This window comes from Anarrhichthys ocellatus, unplaced genomic scaffold (assembly GCF_004355925.1).
Source record: "Anarrhichthys ocellatus isolate YVR2014 unplaced genomic scaffold, GSC_Weel_1.0 scaffold106, whole genome shotgun sequence".
Taxonomy (NCBI): domain Eukaryota; kingdom Metazoa; phylum Chordata; class Actinopteri; order Perciformes; family Anarhichadidae; genus Anarrhichthys; species Anarrhichthys ocellatus.
This window is the reverse complement of record NW_022280136.1, coordinates 1-18,375: the sequence shown is the minus strand read 5'-3', so window position 1 is coordinate 18,375 and position 18,375 is coordinate 1. Positions and strand designations below refer to the sequence as shown.

Sequence of the window (18,375 nt, the reverse complement as noted above, 5' to 3'; positions counted from 1 at the left end):
GATATTAGACACAATATACTCAATTTATAAATGATGTGTTATTACAGATTAAACTACCAGCAGTGTATAAAGTCATTGCAGTGATAAGCACATTAATGCCTCAATAATTATAATAATTTAATGCATAATATTCTGCATCATGAGTACTTTTATTTTTGCTCCTTAAAGTTTACTTTTTGTACTTTTACTTAAGTCAGACTTTGAGTAAGTAAGATTTGAATGCAGGACTTTTACTTGTAAAAGAGTATTTACACCATGTGGTGGTATTAATACATATTTCTTTACTGAAGTACAAGATGTGTAGACTTTCTCCATCACTGTTAAAATAATGTTGTTTATTACATTATACAAGAAGTACAAGAAGATATTCATTTAATGACGTTCTTATTCTCGTCTGTTTGCATCTCAGTGATGGATGAAGATGAAGAGCTGGAGAGAGGGATGCTGAGTATCTCTCCTCCCCAAGCAACATGTGCAGAGCTGTGAGTAAACATTTGCTGTCTTTAATTTCTTTTTCTACCCCCTGAAGATTTAAAATCAGTTACAGTTCATACATATATACATACATGTGAAACTGCTGTGTTACTAACACCTGCATGCATGTGTTTGAAGTGTGCCATGTTGCTTCACCTGCCTAGGTTACATCATAATGACTGGCTACTGAATATTAACCCATTGAAACATGAACACACGTGTATGAATGAAGTATATATTCTTTATATATTAATGTTAGAAACAGTCTGTGTCATTGGATAAGGTTGAGAAAGGTGAAGTAACGATGCTAACAGTAGTGTTTGTATATTGTCAAAATATAAATGACTTTCAAGGCTTTTTCCTTAGAACCATCTGCTGCACTGGCTGCACCAACTCATCTGAAGGGTTCACATAGAGGGTAAATGCATCCAACATTTAAACGTATCTGTCATATTCACTGTCCTCATATTCGTTATAAACCATTGACTATGTGTTGTGATCCTTCTCTCCTTGCAGCTCTAACTGTAAAGAGACCAGTGCCTGTTCCCCAGGACCTCATGTGTCTGCTGCCAGAAGGAGCGGGTCGTCCATCAACAGTTCCTGGTGTGTATTATTTCACCTGTATTTGCATCTTTAAATTATCCATATGTAGTTTCCATCAAAACTGTTGTTAATTCTTTAAAGTTGCTGGTGCACTGTATTCGGACAAAAAGTAGAGTTTCACAGACTACAGTGTAGATGTCATGTTACATTCTTGCTTCACGTTACTGTCAATGATAATAACATGTTTAATATTCTCTATAGTGTCAGAGGCACTGAAGTATTTCAGGTTTATGGTGCTACTTTATAGTTGTACTCCACTACATCTCAGAGGTGAATATTGTAGTTTTTACTGCACTACGTTCATGTAATAACTTAATTATTTATGTATTTAATGACATCTTTAGTCCTCCTTACACCGCCACCAATTATAACATTGAAATGCTGCTTATGTGTGTTTGTGTATATATACACTAGTGTATAGTGTATACAGTAATAGTATATATAATATATATATATATATTAGGGGTGTAACGGTTCACGAAATTCTCGGTTCGGTTCAATACGACACAGTGGTGCCATGGTTCGGTTCGGTACGTTTTCAATACAGCAAAAAAGCAGAAATCCAAATCCTCGCTGGTGAGACTCTCAAGGGGGCGTGTCTAAAGATCATGGCTCCTCCCACTCAGTAGTGAGGTAATCTGAGGATTGTTTGATGTGATACAGTTCATAATATAGTTTAATTAAAGTCATGTTGTGTTCACAGAGTTGTTGCTCTTACCACTGATACTTATGTCTCCACATGTTTTAGTGAACTCAGAGCTCAGACTGTTGAAGTTAGTGTTTCACATTTCTACCACTAGATGGCAGTACACGTGTATTTAAAGCACATTTACTCACGTTTACCTCTTCTTTGTTCATGATCCAGGTTATTGACACACATGTATTTAATGATGTTTATTTCATCTCATATTTATGGAAGCCCATTCCCAACAGCAAAAAAAAAAAAGTTAACTAAAAATCCACCCCCCGCCTTGCGGAAATGATCTGCCATACATATTTGATGTTCATGGTTCATTTGCAATTTACTGTAGTGAGACTGCTGCCACCTGGTGGTGGGGCACAGGTATGGATGCTGGACTCAATAAGTCCACCAGGGACAGAGACCAGAGACAGATACCAGGGACAGAGACATAAAGGGATGAGGGATTTATTTGACTTTGGTTCTCTAGTTTTGTCGTTTTTGGTTTAAAACGGAAACAAACAAAAAGATGGCATTTCTGAATTTCTGTTTTTTTCTTGATAAAATGATAAAACAAAGTATCAAAACAATGATTATAATCTCTCCTTTGTTTGCTTCATAAAACATTTCTGACAATATTATTTCTATATTTCTACACATAATTTCATATTTGCCCCCCCCCCCTAGGATTGATAAGGTGGATATTGTTTGATATGAACTTTAACACAAAGCAACATGAGGAAGTAGTGTCCTCGTGACGGCCCCTCCCTTCCCGTTTCCTCTTTACTTTCACTTCTGGAGCTCGTGGTGTCGTAGCTTCTTCTTCTCTGCTTCTAACGGTTAGTAAGAATCGCTGATTATTTAAAAATGTGAATTCAGTTTGATTTGACTGTTTAAAAATAATTTGTGACGATCTGAAGGAAGCAGCTTCTCTTTAATCTTCATGTTGAAGCACAAACGTGATGATCCTCAAATAAATGAAGCTTTTACTGCTCAATGACGTTTAGACAAACTCATTTTATGTGTGTAAGCGTCTGTCTGCATAAAGAAACTGTTCAGCTGATGTTAAACAGTTTTCAAAGATCAACCCAACAAATGGTGTTTTATTGTGAAAAGCGGTAAACGGTGAAATGAGTCAGTTCAAGGTGACGGTTTCCCTCTGAGCCACCAGAGGGCGACAGCTCCCCTAACAGCCTCATTGAGAGGAGACAGTGTGACTCCATCAGAGAGAATCACGACGTTGATGTAAAGGAGGAATGAGTGCTGATGTGCTGATCAATGATTGGACGGATGCTTTCAGTTCTGCTCTCACTGGTTCCTCTACACATGAAGGTACAAAGTGATGTGAATTCAGCAGTAGCTAACAAGGTCACATGACTGATTTTGGATTATTGGACGAGCTGCGTCCTGCTCTGACTGGATGTAGTAGACGTGGAAACAGAGGAACATTTCAAACGTTGAAGAGCTTTTCAAAGTCAGTCAAATAGAAGTGAAAAGTGCCGTCATCCCCAAAGAGGCCAATAAAAAGCCACATGAAGAGTCTTCTTCTAGTCTTCAAACAAGCCAACAGACGAAAGAGCATTGTGAACGTCATTTCTTAGAGAGGACTCTGCAGCTCAAAGTGACAACACCATGGAAACTGTCCCATGAGTGTCTTTAGTATTGAGGTGAATGAGCTGTGTGTGTTTGTCATGATGAAGAGAAATAATGTTGTGTTTGTGTGAAGGTGTGGACTCTGCTATGAATCAGTGTAAGGACAGAGAGGAGGGAGTCCCTCCCTCTAAAACCAGCCACACCAAAGCTCAGAGGTGAGATGACCATCTCTACCTGTACATGACTCAAAGGCTTTCATTCACTGACTGTTTCTACACATGTGACCAGCATCCATCAGGGACCAGACTGTCCTGGACCTGGACCCAGCTGTGTGTCCATGAAGAGTGACTGGTCTATGCCTCATTATATTAATTTCAAAGATGGACACCACTCTGTTGATCAAAGGTGAGGATTTCAAACTGATGATAATAATAATAACTTTATTTAAATAGCACTTTTCCAAAATAAAGTTACAAAGTGCTTCACAATAAAACATGAAAGCAAATAAGAAACACAATCAAACCGTAAAATAAGATTTTTAATAAATAAAATGCGTCAGATGAGTCCTCACTAACATCTGTTTCTGACCTAAACATTCTGTGGTTAACTGTCCGCACCCCATTGAGTTACTTCCTCTAATGGAAGCAGCGCAGACATCCCACATACGGTCCTGTTACACATTGAAGCACACGCCAAGTCACATACATGGTGACGTTAGTGAGGAAGGAACACACGCCAAGTCACATACATGGTGATGTTAGTGAGGAAGGAACACACGGCAAGTCACATACATGGTGACGTTAGTGAGGAAGGAACACACGGCAAGTCACATACATGGTGACGTTAGTGAGGAAGGAACACACGCCAAGTCACATACATGGTGTAGTTAGTGAGGAAGGAACACACGCCAAGTCACATACATGGTGTAGTTAGTGAGGAAGGAACACACGCCAAGTCACATACATGGTGACGTTAGTGAGGAAGGAACACACGCCAAGTCACATACATGGTGTAGTTAGTGAGGAAGGAACACACGCCAAGTCACATACATGGTGTAGTTAGTGAGGAAGGAACGCACGCCAAGTCACATACATGGTGTTGTTAGTGAGGAAGGAACGCACGCCAAGTCACATACATGGTGTTGTTAGTGAGGAAGGAACACACGCTAAGTCACATATATGGTGTTGTTAGAGAGTATATATATTTTGCGTCCACAGGTGCAGCAGCTAAAAAGACTAAAACGGTCACAGCTTTTGGTCATAGTGGTACTTGGACCAGACAGGCTCCACCTTCTCCTCAGGCTTTCTATGGTGGAGGCAAGCGACTTATCACAGGGGGGCAAAGAGGGCAACAGGGGATGGACCCAGATGCAGGTAGACTCAGGAGCAGAAGGATATTTAACAGTGATTTAAATAAAGAATAGTCCAAAACAAAACTTACAAAGGTGAGTCCAAAAGGGAGGAACAAATAATCCAAAGAGTACCAGAACGGGAAAAGACAAAACAGAATGAGGTCATTTAGAAAGAAAATGCACGAGGGATACATCCATGATAGCAGGAACATACCGGGAAGCAGATCAGAGCAGACATACCCACACTGAGACAGGAACACAGGGTTTAAATACACTGGGGAGGTGCAGGTGATCAGACAGGAGGATTCAATCAGGGGCGGGGCAGGCAATCACACAGACAGGAAGTGAAGTGAACACGGGGCACAAGAGGCGGGGAACTTCAAAATAAAACAGGAAACAAACTAAACCAAAACCAAGACCGTGACACGACTCAAGTTGATAAGGAACTTTGAGGATTGCCTTGACATGACGTCATTGGTGGCAGCGTGCACTATCACAGTGAGAACAGAGGGATGATGTCAACGAGAGCTCAATAAAATCACAGTATGTCATTGCACCTGGGAGCTTCACAAATCTGATGATTGAGTCTCCAACTATTCAAATCTCAGGTGGCCCGGTTGCAGGGTTCCTTTATGTACTGCAAGCTGTGATCTGAGTCTGTGGTCGATCATTAATGAGCTGAATGATTGACCACCTGAGCTGATGCCTGAGTGGGAGGAGGTTTGCCCCCCGGGGGGGGGGTCCCTGACGCAGGTGATGGTGAGTCTGTTGACGAGGTGGCTCTGGTGGGAATGGAGCGCTTTCTAGAGGGACGCCTCACACGGTCCGCTCCACGGGCAGGAGGTGGAATAGAGGAGAGTACAGGCTCTAGAGGAAGCTCGGCCAGCGGTGAGAAAAAGTTGAAGAGTGGAGTGTCATCACCGCTGATGCTGAGCGGGTCGTAGAGGGGAAGAGAACCTCCAACCTTTAACTGTAGAGGCCCAGGATGGGGGCCGAGGTGAAGTCGGACCAGGGTCACCAGAGAGAATAGCTGCTACATCCATGGTCCGAGGCTGCTGGATCCTCACCGGCTCGAGACATGTTAGCTGGGAACACAGCTCCGTCTGCCGTTGGAGGACGTCCTCCATGAGCCACTCAATGGATCGTAGTTCCCTTTTCAGCTGGGAAACCTCTACTGGGCCCATCAGTGGAGCTGAAGTAGCAAGAACGATGAAGAGCCGCCGCTTGATTGTAGACTGTTAGTGTTGTGGCAAAATGCAAGAAACGACGAACGGAAGTTGCAACACAGCGGGAAGTGTTTTAATGAGAACAAGCCAACATATTACAAGTTCAGCACATCCAAACAAATCCAATGTATTACTTTTCACGGATCACTTTTATAGTCAAACTTCACCCCCCTTAAGTCACTTTCCACCAGTCCGTTGAACCAAAAACAAAGCACATCTGGTCTCTTCATTATGTCATGTTCTCATGTCCTCGTTTGGGTCAAGATAACCTTTTGGCAGAACACACGATCCATGTACGGGAAATGTTTTGGTACAAATTGGAGAGATTTATGACAATTTGTCTGGCTCGTCCGAATCACTTTCTAAGAATGTTTTTGTGAAACAGAATGTGTTCAACATAACAAGTTATATAAACTGTTTTCTTGTGAAGCCAAATATGTTCAGCTCAATCTTAAGTTATATGATGATTTTCTTCAACATATCCCCCCTTTGGGGGTCACTTGACCCCCAACATAACTTCATATAACTTTTGTCAAATAGGTGGAACTGTAACCTAAAGTTTTGATCCCTCACAGCATTGCAACAACACAAGTGATTATATGGATTATACAGAATAGAATCAGGGAATGATCCTGCCAAATAATTTATCTAAATTGTATGTGCTTGATTAAATACCAATAAAGAACATTTGAGTTAGTAAGATATTTCAAATAATATCACTCAATACTAAGGTTCACTTTCACAAAACTAAGATGGCGCCGAAGAAGGATGCGTCGACGTGTTGGTGCGCATTGTTTTGTGTTGTTTTTGTCGTAAATTCAGTTTTATGCTGCGTACCCGGAGCTCTTTCACCAGAGATGAGCTCATGAACATCAGGGGTACAACTCCAGCGGACTTAGTTCCAACTTTTCTGCTAACTTCTGTGGAATTACTGGACATTCTTGTCAAAGGTGCGCTCACCTTAGCCCATGCAGTGAGACACGGAGGAGAGGGAAGTGGGCTGGCGTGCTTGTGCGTCTTCGCACACGTGGATTTCGAACACCGCTGCCGGGCATATTTCTCTCAAAAGTCCGCTCACTGTGCAACAAACTGGACGAACTTCAGCTACTGGTGAGGAGAGACTTTTCTTCATCTTCCGTTTTGTGCTTCACTGAGACCTGGCTCTGTGGATCCATACCGGACTCTGCGCTCCAGCTGGCGGGCTTCCAGCTTTTCAGCGCGGACCGCGACACGGAGCTCTCCAGCAAATCGAAAGGTGGAGGAATCTGTTTTTATACCAATAGTGGCTGGTGCAACGATGTGTCAGTGATTCTTCAGCACTGTTCTCCTGATCTGGAATCTTTCATCATAAACTGCAAACCCTTTTACTCCCCCCGTGAGTTCGCCTCATTCATACTGGTCGGTGTTTACATTCCGCCGCAGAGCAACGTGCAGGAAGCACAGTGTGCGCTCGCCGACCAGATACTGTGTGTGGAGCGGACCTACCCGGACTCTTTAGTTATTGTCCTTGGTGACTTTAACAAAGGAAAGCTCAGCCATGAACTCCCTAAATACAGACAGTTTATTAAATGCCCTACCAGAGAGGAGAACATTCTGGACCACTGTTACACAACAATCAGCGGGGCCTATCACGCCGCCCCCATCACGTGATGTGATTCACAACACATTGGTCTGTGTTTTTCCTGCACCACTGAACATGTGCCGTAAATGCTGGAATAACTCCGCTGCATAAAAATGCCCTTTTTTTTTTGTCAGGCAAAGGCCACTGAAAAAGGGTCCGCGACCCACTTTTGGGTCGCGACCCACCAGTTGAGAATCACTGCTCTACAGCACCGGTTCCCAAACTTTTTAGGCCACCATTACATTTTTGGTACATGCCACGTACCAGCCTTTAAATTTAAATTTAGACCACCATTACATTTGTCCTCTCGCGCACCCCCCTCCCCAGTAACGACCCAGCCGGCCCAGACTCTGTGTCCCCCTCCACCCTGAAGCACTGTGCTGATCAGCTGTCTCCGGTGTTCACAGACATCTTCAACACCTCCCTGGGGACATGCCACGTACCAGCCTGCTTCAAGGTCTCCACCATCATCCCCGTCCCCAAAAAACCTAGGATCACAGGACTTAACGACTACAGGCCCGTCGCCCTGACCTCTGTGGTCATGAAGTCTTTTGAACGCCTCGTCCTGTCCCACCTAAAAGGACCCCCTGCAGTTCGCTTACAGAGCCAACAGGTCTTAATTTCATCCTCCAGCATCTGGACTCCCCAGGAATCTACGCCAGGATCCTGTTTGTGGACTTCAGCTCTGCCTTCAACACCATCCCGTCTTTGCTGCACGACAAGCTCTCTCAGCTGCACGTGCCCGACTCCACCTGCAAGTGGATCACAGACTTCCTGTCTGACAGGAAGCAGCACGTCAAGCTGGGAAAGCACAGCTCAGCCTCTCGGACCATCAGCACCGGTTCCCCCCAAGGCTGCGCTCTTTCCCCTCTGCTCTTCTCCCTGTACACCAACAGCTGCACCTCGAGTCACCAGTCCGTCAAGCTCCTGAAGTTCGCAGATGACACCACCCTCATTGGACTCATCTCTGGTGGGGATGAGTCCGCCTACAGGTGGGAGACTGACCATCTGGTGACCTGGTGCGGGTTGAACAACTTAGAGCTCAATGCTCTAAAGACAGTGATGGTTGTGGATTTCCGGAAGAATGCAGCCCCAATCACCCTGTGCGACTCCCCCGTCGACGCGGTGGAGTCCTTCCGCTTCCTGGGCTCCATCATATCCCAGGACCTCAAGTAGGAGCTTAACATCAGCTCCATCACAAAGAAGGCCCAGCAGAGGATGTACTTCCTGAGGCAGCTGAAGAAATTCAACCTGCCAAAGACAATGATGGTGCATTTCTACACAGCCATCATTGAGTCCATCCTCTGCTCCTCCATCACAGTCTGGTACGCTGCAGCCACTGCCAAGGACAAGGGCAGGCTGCAACGCATCATTCACTCTGCCGAGAGGGTGATTGGCTGCAATCTGCCGTCCCTCCAGGACTTGTTCACTTTAAGAAGGATTGTAGCTGACCCCTCTCATCCTGGACAAAAACTGTTTGTGCCCCTTCCATCTGGTAGGAGGCTGAGGTCCATCAGGACCAAGACCTCACGACACATGAACAGTTTTTTCCCCTCGGCAGTCGGGCTCATTAACAGAGCCCGGGACCCCCACTGACTCTGTCATCCCCAGGACAAATTTCTACCGGTCACTCCCCTGCACATCCCTTCTATTACACTCGACACTTTTACACTACACTTACATCTCACTTGTTTATAGTCCTGTTATCTGTTCATTTGTGCACTTTATTTTATATTTTACTTTATTTTATATTTTCTGTAAATTTAATATGTTTCTACTTTGCACTGTTAATGTTGTTGATTGTTGTTAAATGTTATGCACCTCCCGTCATGTCAAATTCCTTGTATGTTCAACATACCATGGCAATAAACGGTTCTGATTCTGATATAAGGGCGAAAAAACCCGCAGGTTGCATTACAGGAAAAACTCCCTTATGGTCCTTCCCCGCCGAGCGACCACCTTTTTGGTATGAAGTGAACCTGTTCTTGCTCACAAACATGTACTAACTGATACATCACACATTTTAGTTTCTCCAAAATATTGAACAATATATCGGTATTCATTAGATGCAATGTCTATGATAAAACTATACACTATAATACTTGTACACAGACTATATGAATCATGACTGAATCGTGACTTTGGATATATGTGAATGTAGAAATATCAGATTATAATACATTCAATTTATAGTGAAACAGTTTGGACAGATAATAAAACATGTGACATGGTGTTTTTTGGACGTGTATGTACTTTCAACAAAGTTCAGGCTCTCGTTTTTATGCTGAGATGCCTCCTAGTCCTGTTTCCTCCATGTCATCGGAGTCCTCCAGATAGTCCGGAATGGGAAACAGGTCCGGAAACAGGTCCGGTCGTCCAACCACCATTTGAGCGAACTGGGCCTTTGTCCCTCGCTCAATCGTCATCATGTTCATCATCTGAGCCAGTTGGAGATTTGCCATGACACCCATCTGTTTGTCCATGCTCCTCTGGCACTGTCTCCTCAGGATGGGTACGATGCAACATGCCAATAGAAAAGCCACAATTAAAACTATTAATGCGCTAATGCCTGCTTTTACCAATACGGACCCCCATTTTCCCAAAAGTTGGTCTAACCAATCCCATGACCACCCCCCTCTTGCCAGCATTGTCCTTAACCTCCTGTCTCAAACCCCAAATTTTCCCCATTGCAACAGCAAATATCCCATCAGGTGCAGTGTTATTGGGAATGAATGTACAACAATGTTTCCCAAACATTTGACATACTCCACCTTTTTCAGCTAGGATCCAATCTAATACTTGCCTGTTTTGCCATGCCATTGTACTGGTCTGGTGTAGCTGCTCACCCAACCCCTTAAAGGCCTCATCAGTGTAATTCATGAACTTCTGCTGATTGTAGTAGATATGATTGATCCAGTCAACGTTTTTGTTAATAGTAATCCAGGGTAATATAGATTTGAATCCTGCCTTAACCTCATCTTGTGCTTTGAACTCATTTGGAATCCCTCTAGGCTGTCCTATAGCATCTAACTGGATACGTTGGTCCAGCGTGGATTGTCTCTTATATCTGCGCTTCCCATCGGGCACTTCCGGCATTTTAATTGTTTCCCCTGCCCCGTTATATATCACCACTACTGGTAACCTCATTCGAACCAACGCGCACAGCCCTACCCATCTGGGTGGCAGAATATTCAGTAACACATTTTCACCACACATCCAATAGCTGTCGGCTATACCTGTTGTTTGTTCACTCAACAAATGAAGAGTGGGAATGGTCATAGTTGTGTTTTCACAACTTTGGTCTCGTGGTATTGGGTTTTCATACCATACCGGTCTCCTGATGAACGAAGAAGTAATGTTAGCGTGTGGGAACCAGGACACCACCCAAGTTACTTTACAGTAACCAGTAGTATTGCCTACGTTAACCCCTTTCTTGTCTGACGCAAATCCACCACTGGCAAAACATTCATACTCTTCTAATTGATCTACTTTATTATTAGTGGGAGGCTCATTCTGTGTTGTGTAAATCATAAATTCTGCACATGCATTTCGTAGTTGATATTCAGGATACAGATCTAAGTAGTTGTGTTTCTTTTGGGATCCATACAAGAGTCTACATTGAACACCACACATAGGAAGTCTGAAGACTGAAGCTAACCCTGCTCTGGGGACGAATCTTCCCTCTCTACATTCATGCTGTTGTCTTTGCGCACTCTTTGAAAGTATGTTTTTCTGGGACCACTATAGGCAATGTTGTTGGAGCTTCTGAACACATTATGCATTCAATGGAGATCATCTCTTTTACTGAGTACCATGCCCACTTATACCACCCATTCTGATTAGCTTGCTCCCAGTCTTCATCTCCTGTTATTCTAATGCTTCTCTGCATTGGCCTGAATTGGCTCCCTGAGTCTTCTACATCCTCTACCGTTTGGTCCCATCCCCCCTCTGGGTCATAGCTGTCATAGTTATCATAATCATAAATTATGTTGTTACCTACTTCTATAGCTCCTTCGGCTTTCTTTACCTTTGGAACGATAGTTGAATTAGTTACCACTACATTAGGAATTACTGCCTTAGTCATCGTGTCTACTTGTTTTCCAGTTGTTGTTACTAACGGATGGCTTGGTTTTGTGCTAACCTCACTTGGCACTGTCACTTGTATCCCTGCAGGAGTGCTTGGAACTTTGATTGACCATGGTTTTGGAGTAGGAGTGACAGCGGTTGTACCGCTGCTCAAATTAACTCTTAAGGTTGGAGTGATAACGGTTGTTACCTTATTTACCTTTGCTCTTATGGTAGGAGTATTAACAGTTGTAACATTTATCTCACTCTCAGACTTTACTGGCTTGGGGGTAACTGTATGTCTACCACTGTTGTCGATAGGGTTCATCAATGGTATAAATGTTGGACTAGTTTTGGTTATTTTAACAGATGGAGTTGTACCGTTCGTTTCCTTATTTGTCAATTCGGCAGTTACGTTATAGTTTTCTATCATCTCTGACACCCTCCAGGGAACTGTCCTGATCACACGTCTCTCTTTATTATTTACGCTTATAAATTTAAGTGCATATGTTCTGTTGGGTTGGATTATCTCGTCTTATAGTTCCATTACCCATCCAGATGCCTTTGGTGCCACCCTTACCCCACACTCAACAATTTTGGTGAGAGCTGTTGGGACTAAAGCAAACTGACTGGTGAAGAAAACAGTGAGCTGAAAGACTGAACTGTTGATTCTCAGTGGGATCAGCAGGACTAGTAAACCTTTACCACTACAGGGACTCATCTGATCCACATCCACATATCACTTCATGGAACTTTACCTTATGTTTATCTCTGTGTGGACAGACACAATGTGAGCTGATTCTTCATGATTCCTCCACAGAGAGGACCAGGAGAGGTCAGAGGTTCCCAGAGGTCAGTCTGCCCAGCAGCATCAAACACACCTGGACTCCATATTTATGGTCTGTACATGTACAACTACTTTTACATCTATTGTGTTCACAATCATCTCCATGCTGCACTTTGTAGACCAGTGGATTGTCAGTCTGTCCAACATGGATCTGATGTTTGGTTCCATGGTTTTAGTTTGTGTCATTCATAGAATATTCTGTTCCAGCTGCTGGAGGAGAACATCGTCACTTTTGTGAAGAACGAGCTGAAGAAGATCCAGAAGGTTGTGAGTTCAGATTACCCAGAATGCTTAGAGAGTCAGAGGGAGGATGAGGAGGTGCTGGACGGTGAGGATGAAGAGCAGAGGAGGAGCAGCAGAGAGGCATTTGTGAAGATCACAGTAAACTTCCTGAGGAGAATGAAGCAGGAGGAACTGGCTGACTCTGCAGAGCAGTAAGAGGATTTCTCTAAAGATTCAACATGCTGGATAAATGGGATGTTTACTAATGTCTCAAGAGATGGACCAACATATATTCAGATATGTTGACATATTTGTATAATAATGTATTCATTGATGTTCTTTGTTTTTATTCAGGAATTCATTCAGGACTTCCTGCAGCAGTTTGTCAGCGTGAACTGAAATCTAACCTGAAGAAGTTCCAGTGTGTGTTTGAGGGGATCCCTAAAGCAGGAAACCCAACCCTTCTGAATCAGATGTACACAGAGCTCTACATCACGAAGGGAGGGACTGCAGAGGTCAATGATGAACATGAGGTCAGACACATTGAAACAGCATCCAGGAAACCATACAGACCAGAAACAACCATCAGACAAGAAGACCTCTTTAAAGCCTCACCTGGAAGAGAGGAACCAATCAGAACAGTGATGACAAAGGGAGTGGCTGGCATTGGGAAAACAGTCTTAACACAGAAGTTCACTCTGGACTGGGCTGAAGACAAAGACCACCAGGACATACAGTTCACATTTCCATTCACTTTCAGAGAGCTGAATGTGCTGAAAGAGAAACAGTTCAGCTTGGTGGAACTTGTTCATCACTTCTTCAGTGAAACCAAAGAAGCAGGAATCTGCAGGTTTGAAGAGTTCTTGGTTCTGTTCATTTTTGACGGTCTGGATGAGTGTCGACTTCCTCTGGACTTCACCAACGATGAGATCCTGACTGATGTTACAGAGTCCACCTCACTGGATGTGCTGCTGACAAACCTCTTCAGGGGGAAACTGCTTCCCTCTGCTCGCCTCTGGATAACCACACGACCTGCAGCAGCCAATCAGATCCCTCCTGAGTGTGTTGACATGGTGACAGAGGTCAGAGGATTCACTGACCCACAGAAGGAGGAGTACTTCAGGAAGAGATTCAGAGATAAGGAGCAGGCCAGAGGGATCATCTCCCACATCAAGACCTCACGAAGCCTCCACATCATGTGCCATATCCCAGTCTTCTGCTGGATCACTGCTACAGTTCTGGAGGATGAGTTGAAGACTAGAGAGGGAGGAGAGCTGCCCAAGACCCTGACTGAGATGTACATCCACTTCCTGGTGGTTCAGTCCAAACTGAAGAAGGTCAAGTATGATGGAGGAGCTGAGTCAGATCCACACTGGAGTCCAGAGAGCAGGAAGATGACAGAGTCTCTGGGAAAACTGGCTTTTGATCAGCTGCAGAAAGGCAACCTGATCTTCTATGAATCCGACCTGACAGAGAGTGGCATCGATATCAGAGCAGCTTCAGTGTACTCAGGAGTGTTCACACAGGTCTTTAGAGAAGAGAGAGGACTGTACCAGGACAAGGTGTTCTGCTTCATCCATCTGAGTGTTCAGGAGTTTCTGGCTGCTCTTCATGTCCATCTGACCTTCATCAACTCTGGAGTCAATCTGCTGTCAGAAGAACCAACAACCTCCCGGTTGTCTGAAGTCTCTAGAGGCAAACCTGAACTAACACATCTCTACCAGAGTGCTGTGGACAAGGCCTTACGGAGTCCAAATGGACACCTGGACTTGTTCCTGCGCTTCCTCCTGGGTCTTTCTCTAGAGACCAATCAGACTCTCCTACGAGGTCTGTTGACACAGACAGGAAGTAGCTCACAGACCAATCAGGAAACAGTCCAGTACATCAAGAAGAAGATCAGTGAGGATGTGTCTCCAGAGAAAAGCATCAATCTGTTCCACTGTCTGAATGAACTGAATGATGGTTCTCTAGTGGAGGAGATCCAACAGTCCCTGAGTTCAGGACGTCTCTCCACAGATGAACTGTCTCCTGCTCAGTGGTCAGCTCTGGTCTTCATCTTACTGTCATCAGAAAACGATCTGGACGTGTTTGACCTGAAGAAATACTCTGCTTCAGAGGAGGCTCTTCTGAGGCTGCTGCCAGTGGTCAAAGCCTCCAACAAAGCTCTGTAAGTACAGAGAGAGTTAGATTCATATATCATAACTTAAATATGCTGCTATCTTTTCTACTTATTGTTTATTTCTTCTTCATCATTGTCTCTTCAGACTGAGTGGCTGTAACCTCTCAGAGAGAAGCTGTGAAGATCTGTCCTCAGTTCTCAGCTCCCAGTCCTCTAGTCTGAGAGAGATGGACCTGAGTAACAACGACCTGCAGGATTCAGGAGTGAAGCTGCTGTCTGCTGGACTGGATAGTCCACATTGTACACTGGAAACTCTCAGGTGACCCTGTGAATTACTTTTCTTGGACTAAGTACTAAGTTTAAAGTTTACACACAAACAGATTGGTGATGACAGTAATAAACATAAACCTTCCAGCCCTCACAGTTCCCTCAGATCATGTGACATGTGTGTTGTTTTGTGCGTTTGCAGCCTGTCAGGCTGTCTGATCACAGAGGAAGGCTGTGCTTCTCTGGTCTCAGCTCTGAGCTCCAACCCCTCCCATCTGAGAGAGCTGGACCTGAGCTACAATCATCCAGGAGACTCAGGAGTGAAGCTGCTGTCTGATGGACTGGAGGATCCACACTGGAGACTGGAAACTCTCAGGTATGAAGAGGCCTGCTGCAGCCACAGACAATCAGTCTGATGGAGGAGGTAGAGCTGGAGACTTTTTCTCTGTCGCACTGTCAACCTGGTTAATATGACCCTGACACACCAAGCTGACCTCAAACTACTAGAGACTCATCAAATGGTTGTGTCCCACATCAGACCATCAATACAGACAGAAGTAGTCAGGGAACAGTAGCCAGGTTGAGCCAAAACAGGGAGGGAAGGTGATGAAACTGTTGTTTTTCTGGAGCGTTGTCTTGGTTCAACATTAGAAAATAGGACAGTGGTGTATCCTGACACTTTGACGGGCATCATGGTGGGTTGACATGAGTCAACGTTGTCACGCTGCAGGTTTGTGGGCTCATATCAAGCAATAGTTGATGTTTTGATGCTCGTGCGTGTTGCCCTTTAGTCCAGACATTATTGTGAAAAGACACAGACAAAGAAACAATCTGTTTAAAGCGTCTTGATAAATCATCACAATAGGAATGTTTTTCTGTTTTAAAGGAGTTTAGCTTTACCTGGTTTTGGTTTGTTTTGCACTGAGAGCCAGTTCCCCGGCTGATAAGAGTCGACTTGTTGAAACTACAGGTGACAGTCGGCCACAGACACTCAGTGAAGAACCAACAGCTGATTGTGGACATGGTGTGTCAGAGCCCAAAGAGGTTTATTGAGGACTGGACCAAAGTTTTAGGGGGACACAGGCGGCTGCAGATGGACTTGAACTGTAATATTTTCACCCCCAGATAACAGATAATAGAAACCAGTGTTGACTGTTGCTAGGAGACGGGATGTGAACAGCTTTGTACATCCAACCATCCCCCCCGACCTCCTCCATCAGAGGGTTTGTGGTGCTGTAGTGATTTCAGGCTACTTCCTCCTTTACTTCTGAGAGACAACAGTCATTATTACGCAAACACAAGTGGTCGCTTGTCAGGACCAAAACATCCAACAATCAATACTTCTATATTGGCAACGGATCAGCTGACTCTGTGTGATGGTGAAGAGTCATGTGGTGGTGATGAACCCACAGAGAACTGTCTCCATCTCTGCAGCTCTACACAGCTTTTTAGCCTCTTTTAGCTCCTAGTTTTGGTTCTGCAGCACATTTCCTGTTTGGTTGAGTCTCAGTGTTTCCAGCAGCAGCTGTTTTCATCCAACAAGCTGTGATGAAGCCACTGTTCACTACCTGCTCAGCAGCAAACAGCAGACAGACTCAGTTAGAGATGAGCTGGTGAACATAGTGGAGCATTTAGCAGCTAAAGAGACAGATGTTTCCCTCAGGAGGTGGTGGAGACCAAACACAGAGCTACAAGAGAGAGAGTAGTGGACTTCCATTCATCAGGTGACACAAACACAAAGACTCCTGATGAGTCATCATGTTGATGTGTAACTGCTGGATGTGGAAGCAGCTGTTGATATCATGTTAGACACAACTACTTTATAAGCTGATATGTCACATGTTGTGTTCACAGCTTGTTTTCACTGAACCACAAGTAGACAAAGAAATCAATTGATGCAGGTTTAAACATGTGATTCACTGACTGACTGGTAGAGGAAACTGAGTGTGAAATGGATGATGATTGTCAATATAATACTGATAATAATACATCATGAATAAGTGAAGATAATGAGCTGTCGTCATGGGCCAATCAGAAGAAGCTCCAGTGAAGTCAAAGAATATGAGCTGATGAATAATAAGTGCTCCATGTGAACATGAATAACAAAGGTCTGTGTATGAGAGCGATGTAATGTCCATGTCTCCATGCTGCTCTGACCCCCCTCCTCCTTTCAGGGCGGAGCCTGCTGGAGTACGATGGTCCAGACCAGGTCTGAGGAAGTGTAAGTGTGCTTTGAGTTTGATTCATGAAAACAAAGCATCTTCAAACTGTGACATCACTCATTCACATCTCTGATGTCATCATCAAACACATGATAGATTAATAACTGCAGTTGTATTGTGTCTTGTTCTCTCCATCAGATTCCTGTGAACTCACACTCGACACAAACACAGTGAACAGAGAACTCAAACTGTCTGACAACAACAGGAAGGTGACATGTGTGAAGGAGGATCAGTCATATCCTGATCATCCAGACAGGTTTGATGACTGGCCTCAGCTGCTGTGTAGAACTGGTCTGACTGGTCACTGTTACTGGGAGGTCGAGTGGAGAGGAAGAGTTTATATATCAGTGAGTTACAGAGGAATCAGGAGGAGAGGAAACGGTGATGACTGTATGTTTGGATTTAATGATCAGTCCTGGAGTCTGTGGTGCTCTGATGGTGGTTACTCTGTCTGTCACAATAAGACAAGAACATCCATCACCTCCTCCTCCTCCTCCTCCTCCTCTGGTAGAGTAGCAGTGTATGTGGACTGTCCTGCTGGCTCTCTGTCCTTCTACAGAGTCTCCTCTGACACACTGATCCACCTCCACACCGTCAACACCACATTCACTGAACCTCTTTATCCTGGGTTCTGGTTCAGGTGTGGTTCCTCAGTGTCTCTGTGTTCTCTGGAGGAGGGAGAGTCTCCTCCTGCTAGAGGAACCTTCTCTCTGCTGACCATATAGATCAGTGTGTACAGGATCACACACAGCTGATGTGAGTTCGTACCAACCTGATCTCTCAGTGGTTGTAGATGCAGTTGGAGCAGGTGAGGGGTACCTGAGCTGGTCTGGACTCTGGGGGGTTGAGAGCTCTCTGGGACTTGTGGTGTTGCAGATGGATGTGTGAAAGAGCTGAGCGAGGTCCATGTAATGACCTGAAATGATGTGTTGTCTGAGAGAAGCTGTGAAACATCTTTGACTTTGTGTAGAAAACTGAACTTTGTTGTCTTGAAACATTTGTTTGTGTTCAGAAAAACCTCAGAATGTCAAACAAGAGTCTTTCTGGATCAAATTCAGCATCTGTGGAACAAGAACCACAAGTTGT

General features: G+C 44.3%; 1 protein-coding gene and 1 long non-coding RNA gene across 3 annotated transcripts; both read left to right on the top strand.

Moving 5' to 3' along the window:
- The first annotated feature begins 407 nt into the window (after positions 1-407).
- On the top strand, positions 408-1,284 carry LOC116399253 (uncharacterized). Of its 2 annotated transcripts, none has more exons than XR_004213817.1 (3): positions 408-482; positions 841-892; positions 991-1,284. It is a non-coding gene; the product is annotated as an uncharacterized LOC116399253 (long non-coding RNA). The 2 variants fall into 2 exon arrangements; XR_004213818.1 differs by having other exon boundaries at positions 409-482; positions 828-892.
- An 11,652-nt stretch (positions 1,285-12,936) lies between these two features.
- LOC116399238 (protein NLRC3-like) lies at positions 12,937-18,369 on the top strand. Its single transcript, XM_031876239.1, has 5 exons — positions 12,937-14,848; positions 14,946-15,119; positions 15,270-15,443; positions 17,242-17,288; positions 17,428-18,369. Exons 1-5 carry the CDS (start codon positions 12,981-12,983, stop codon positions 18,012-18,014), a joined length of 2,850 nt encoding a protein of 949 aa, XP_031732099.1. The 5' UTR covers positions 12,937-12,980; the 3' UTR covers positions 18,015-18,369.
- The last annotated feature ends 6 nt before the right edge of the window (positions 18,370-18,375 follow it).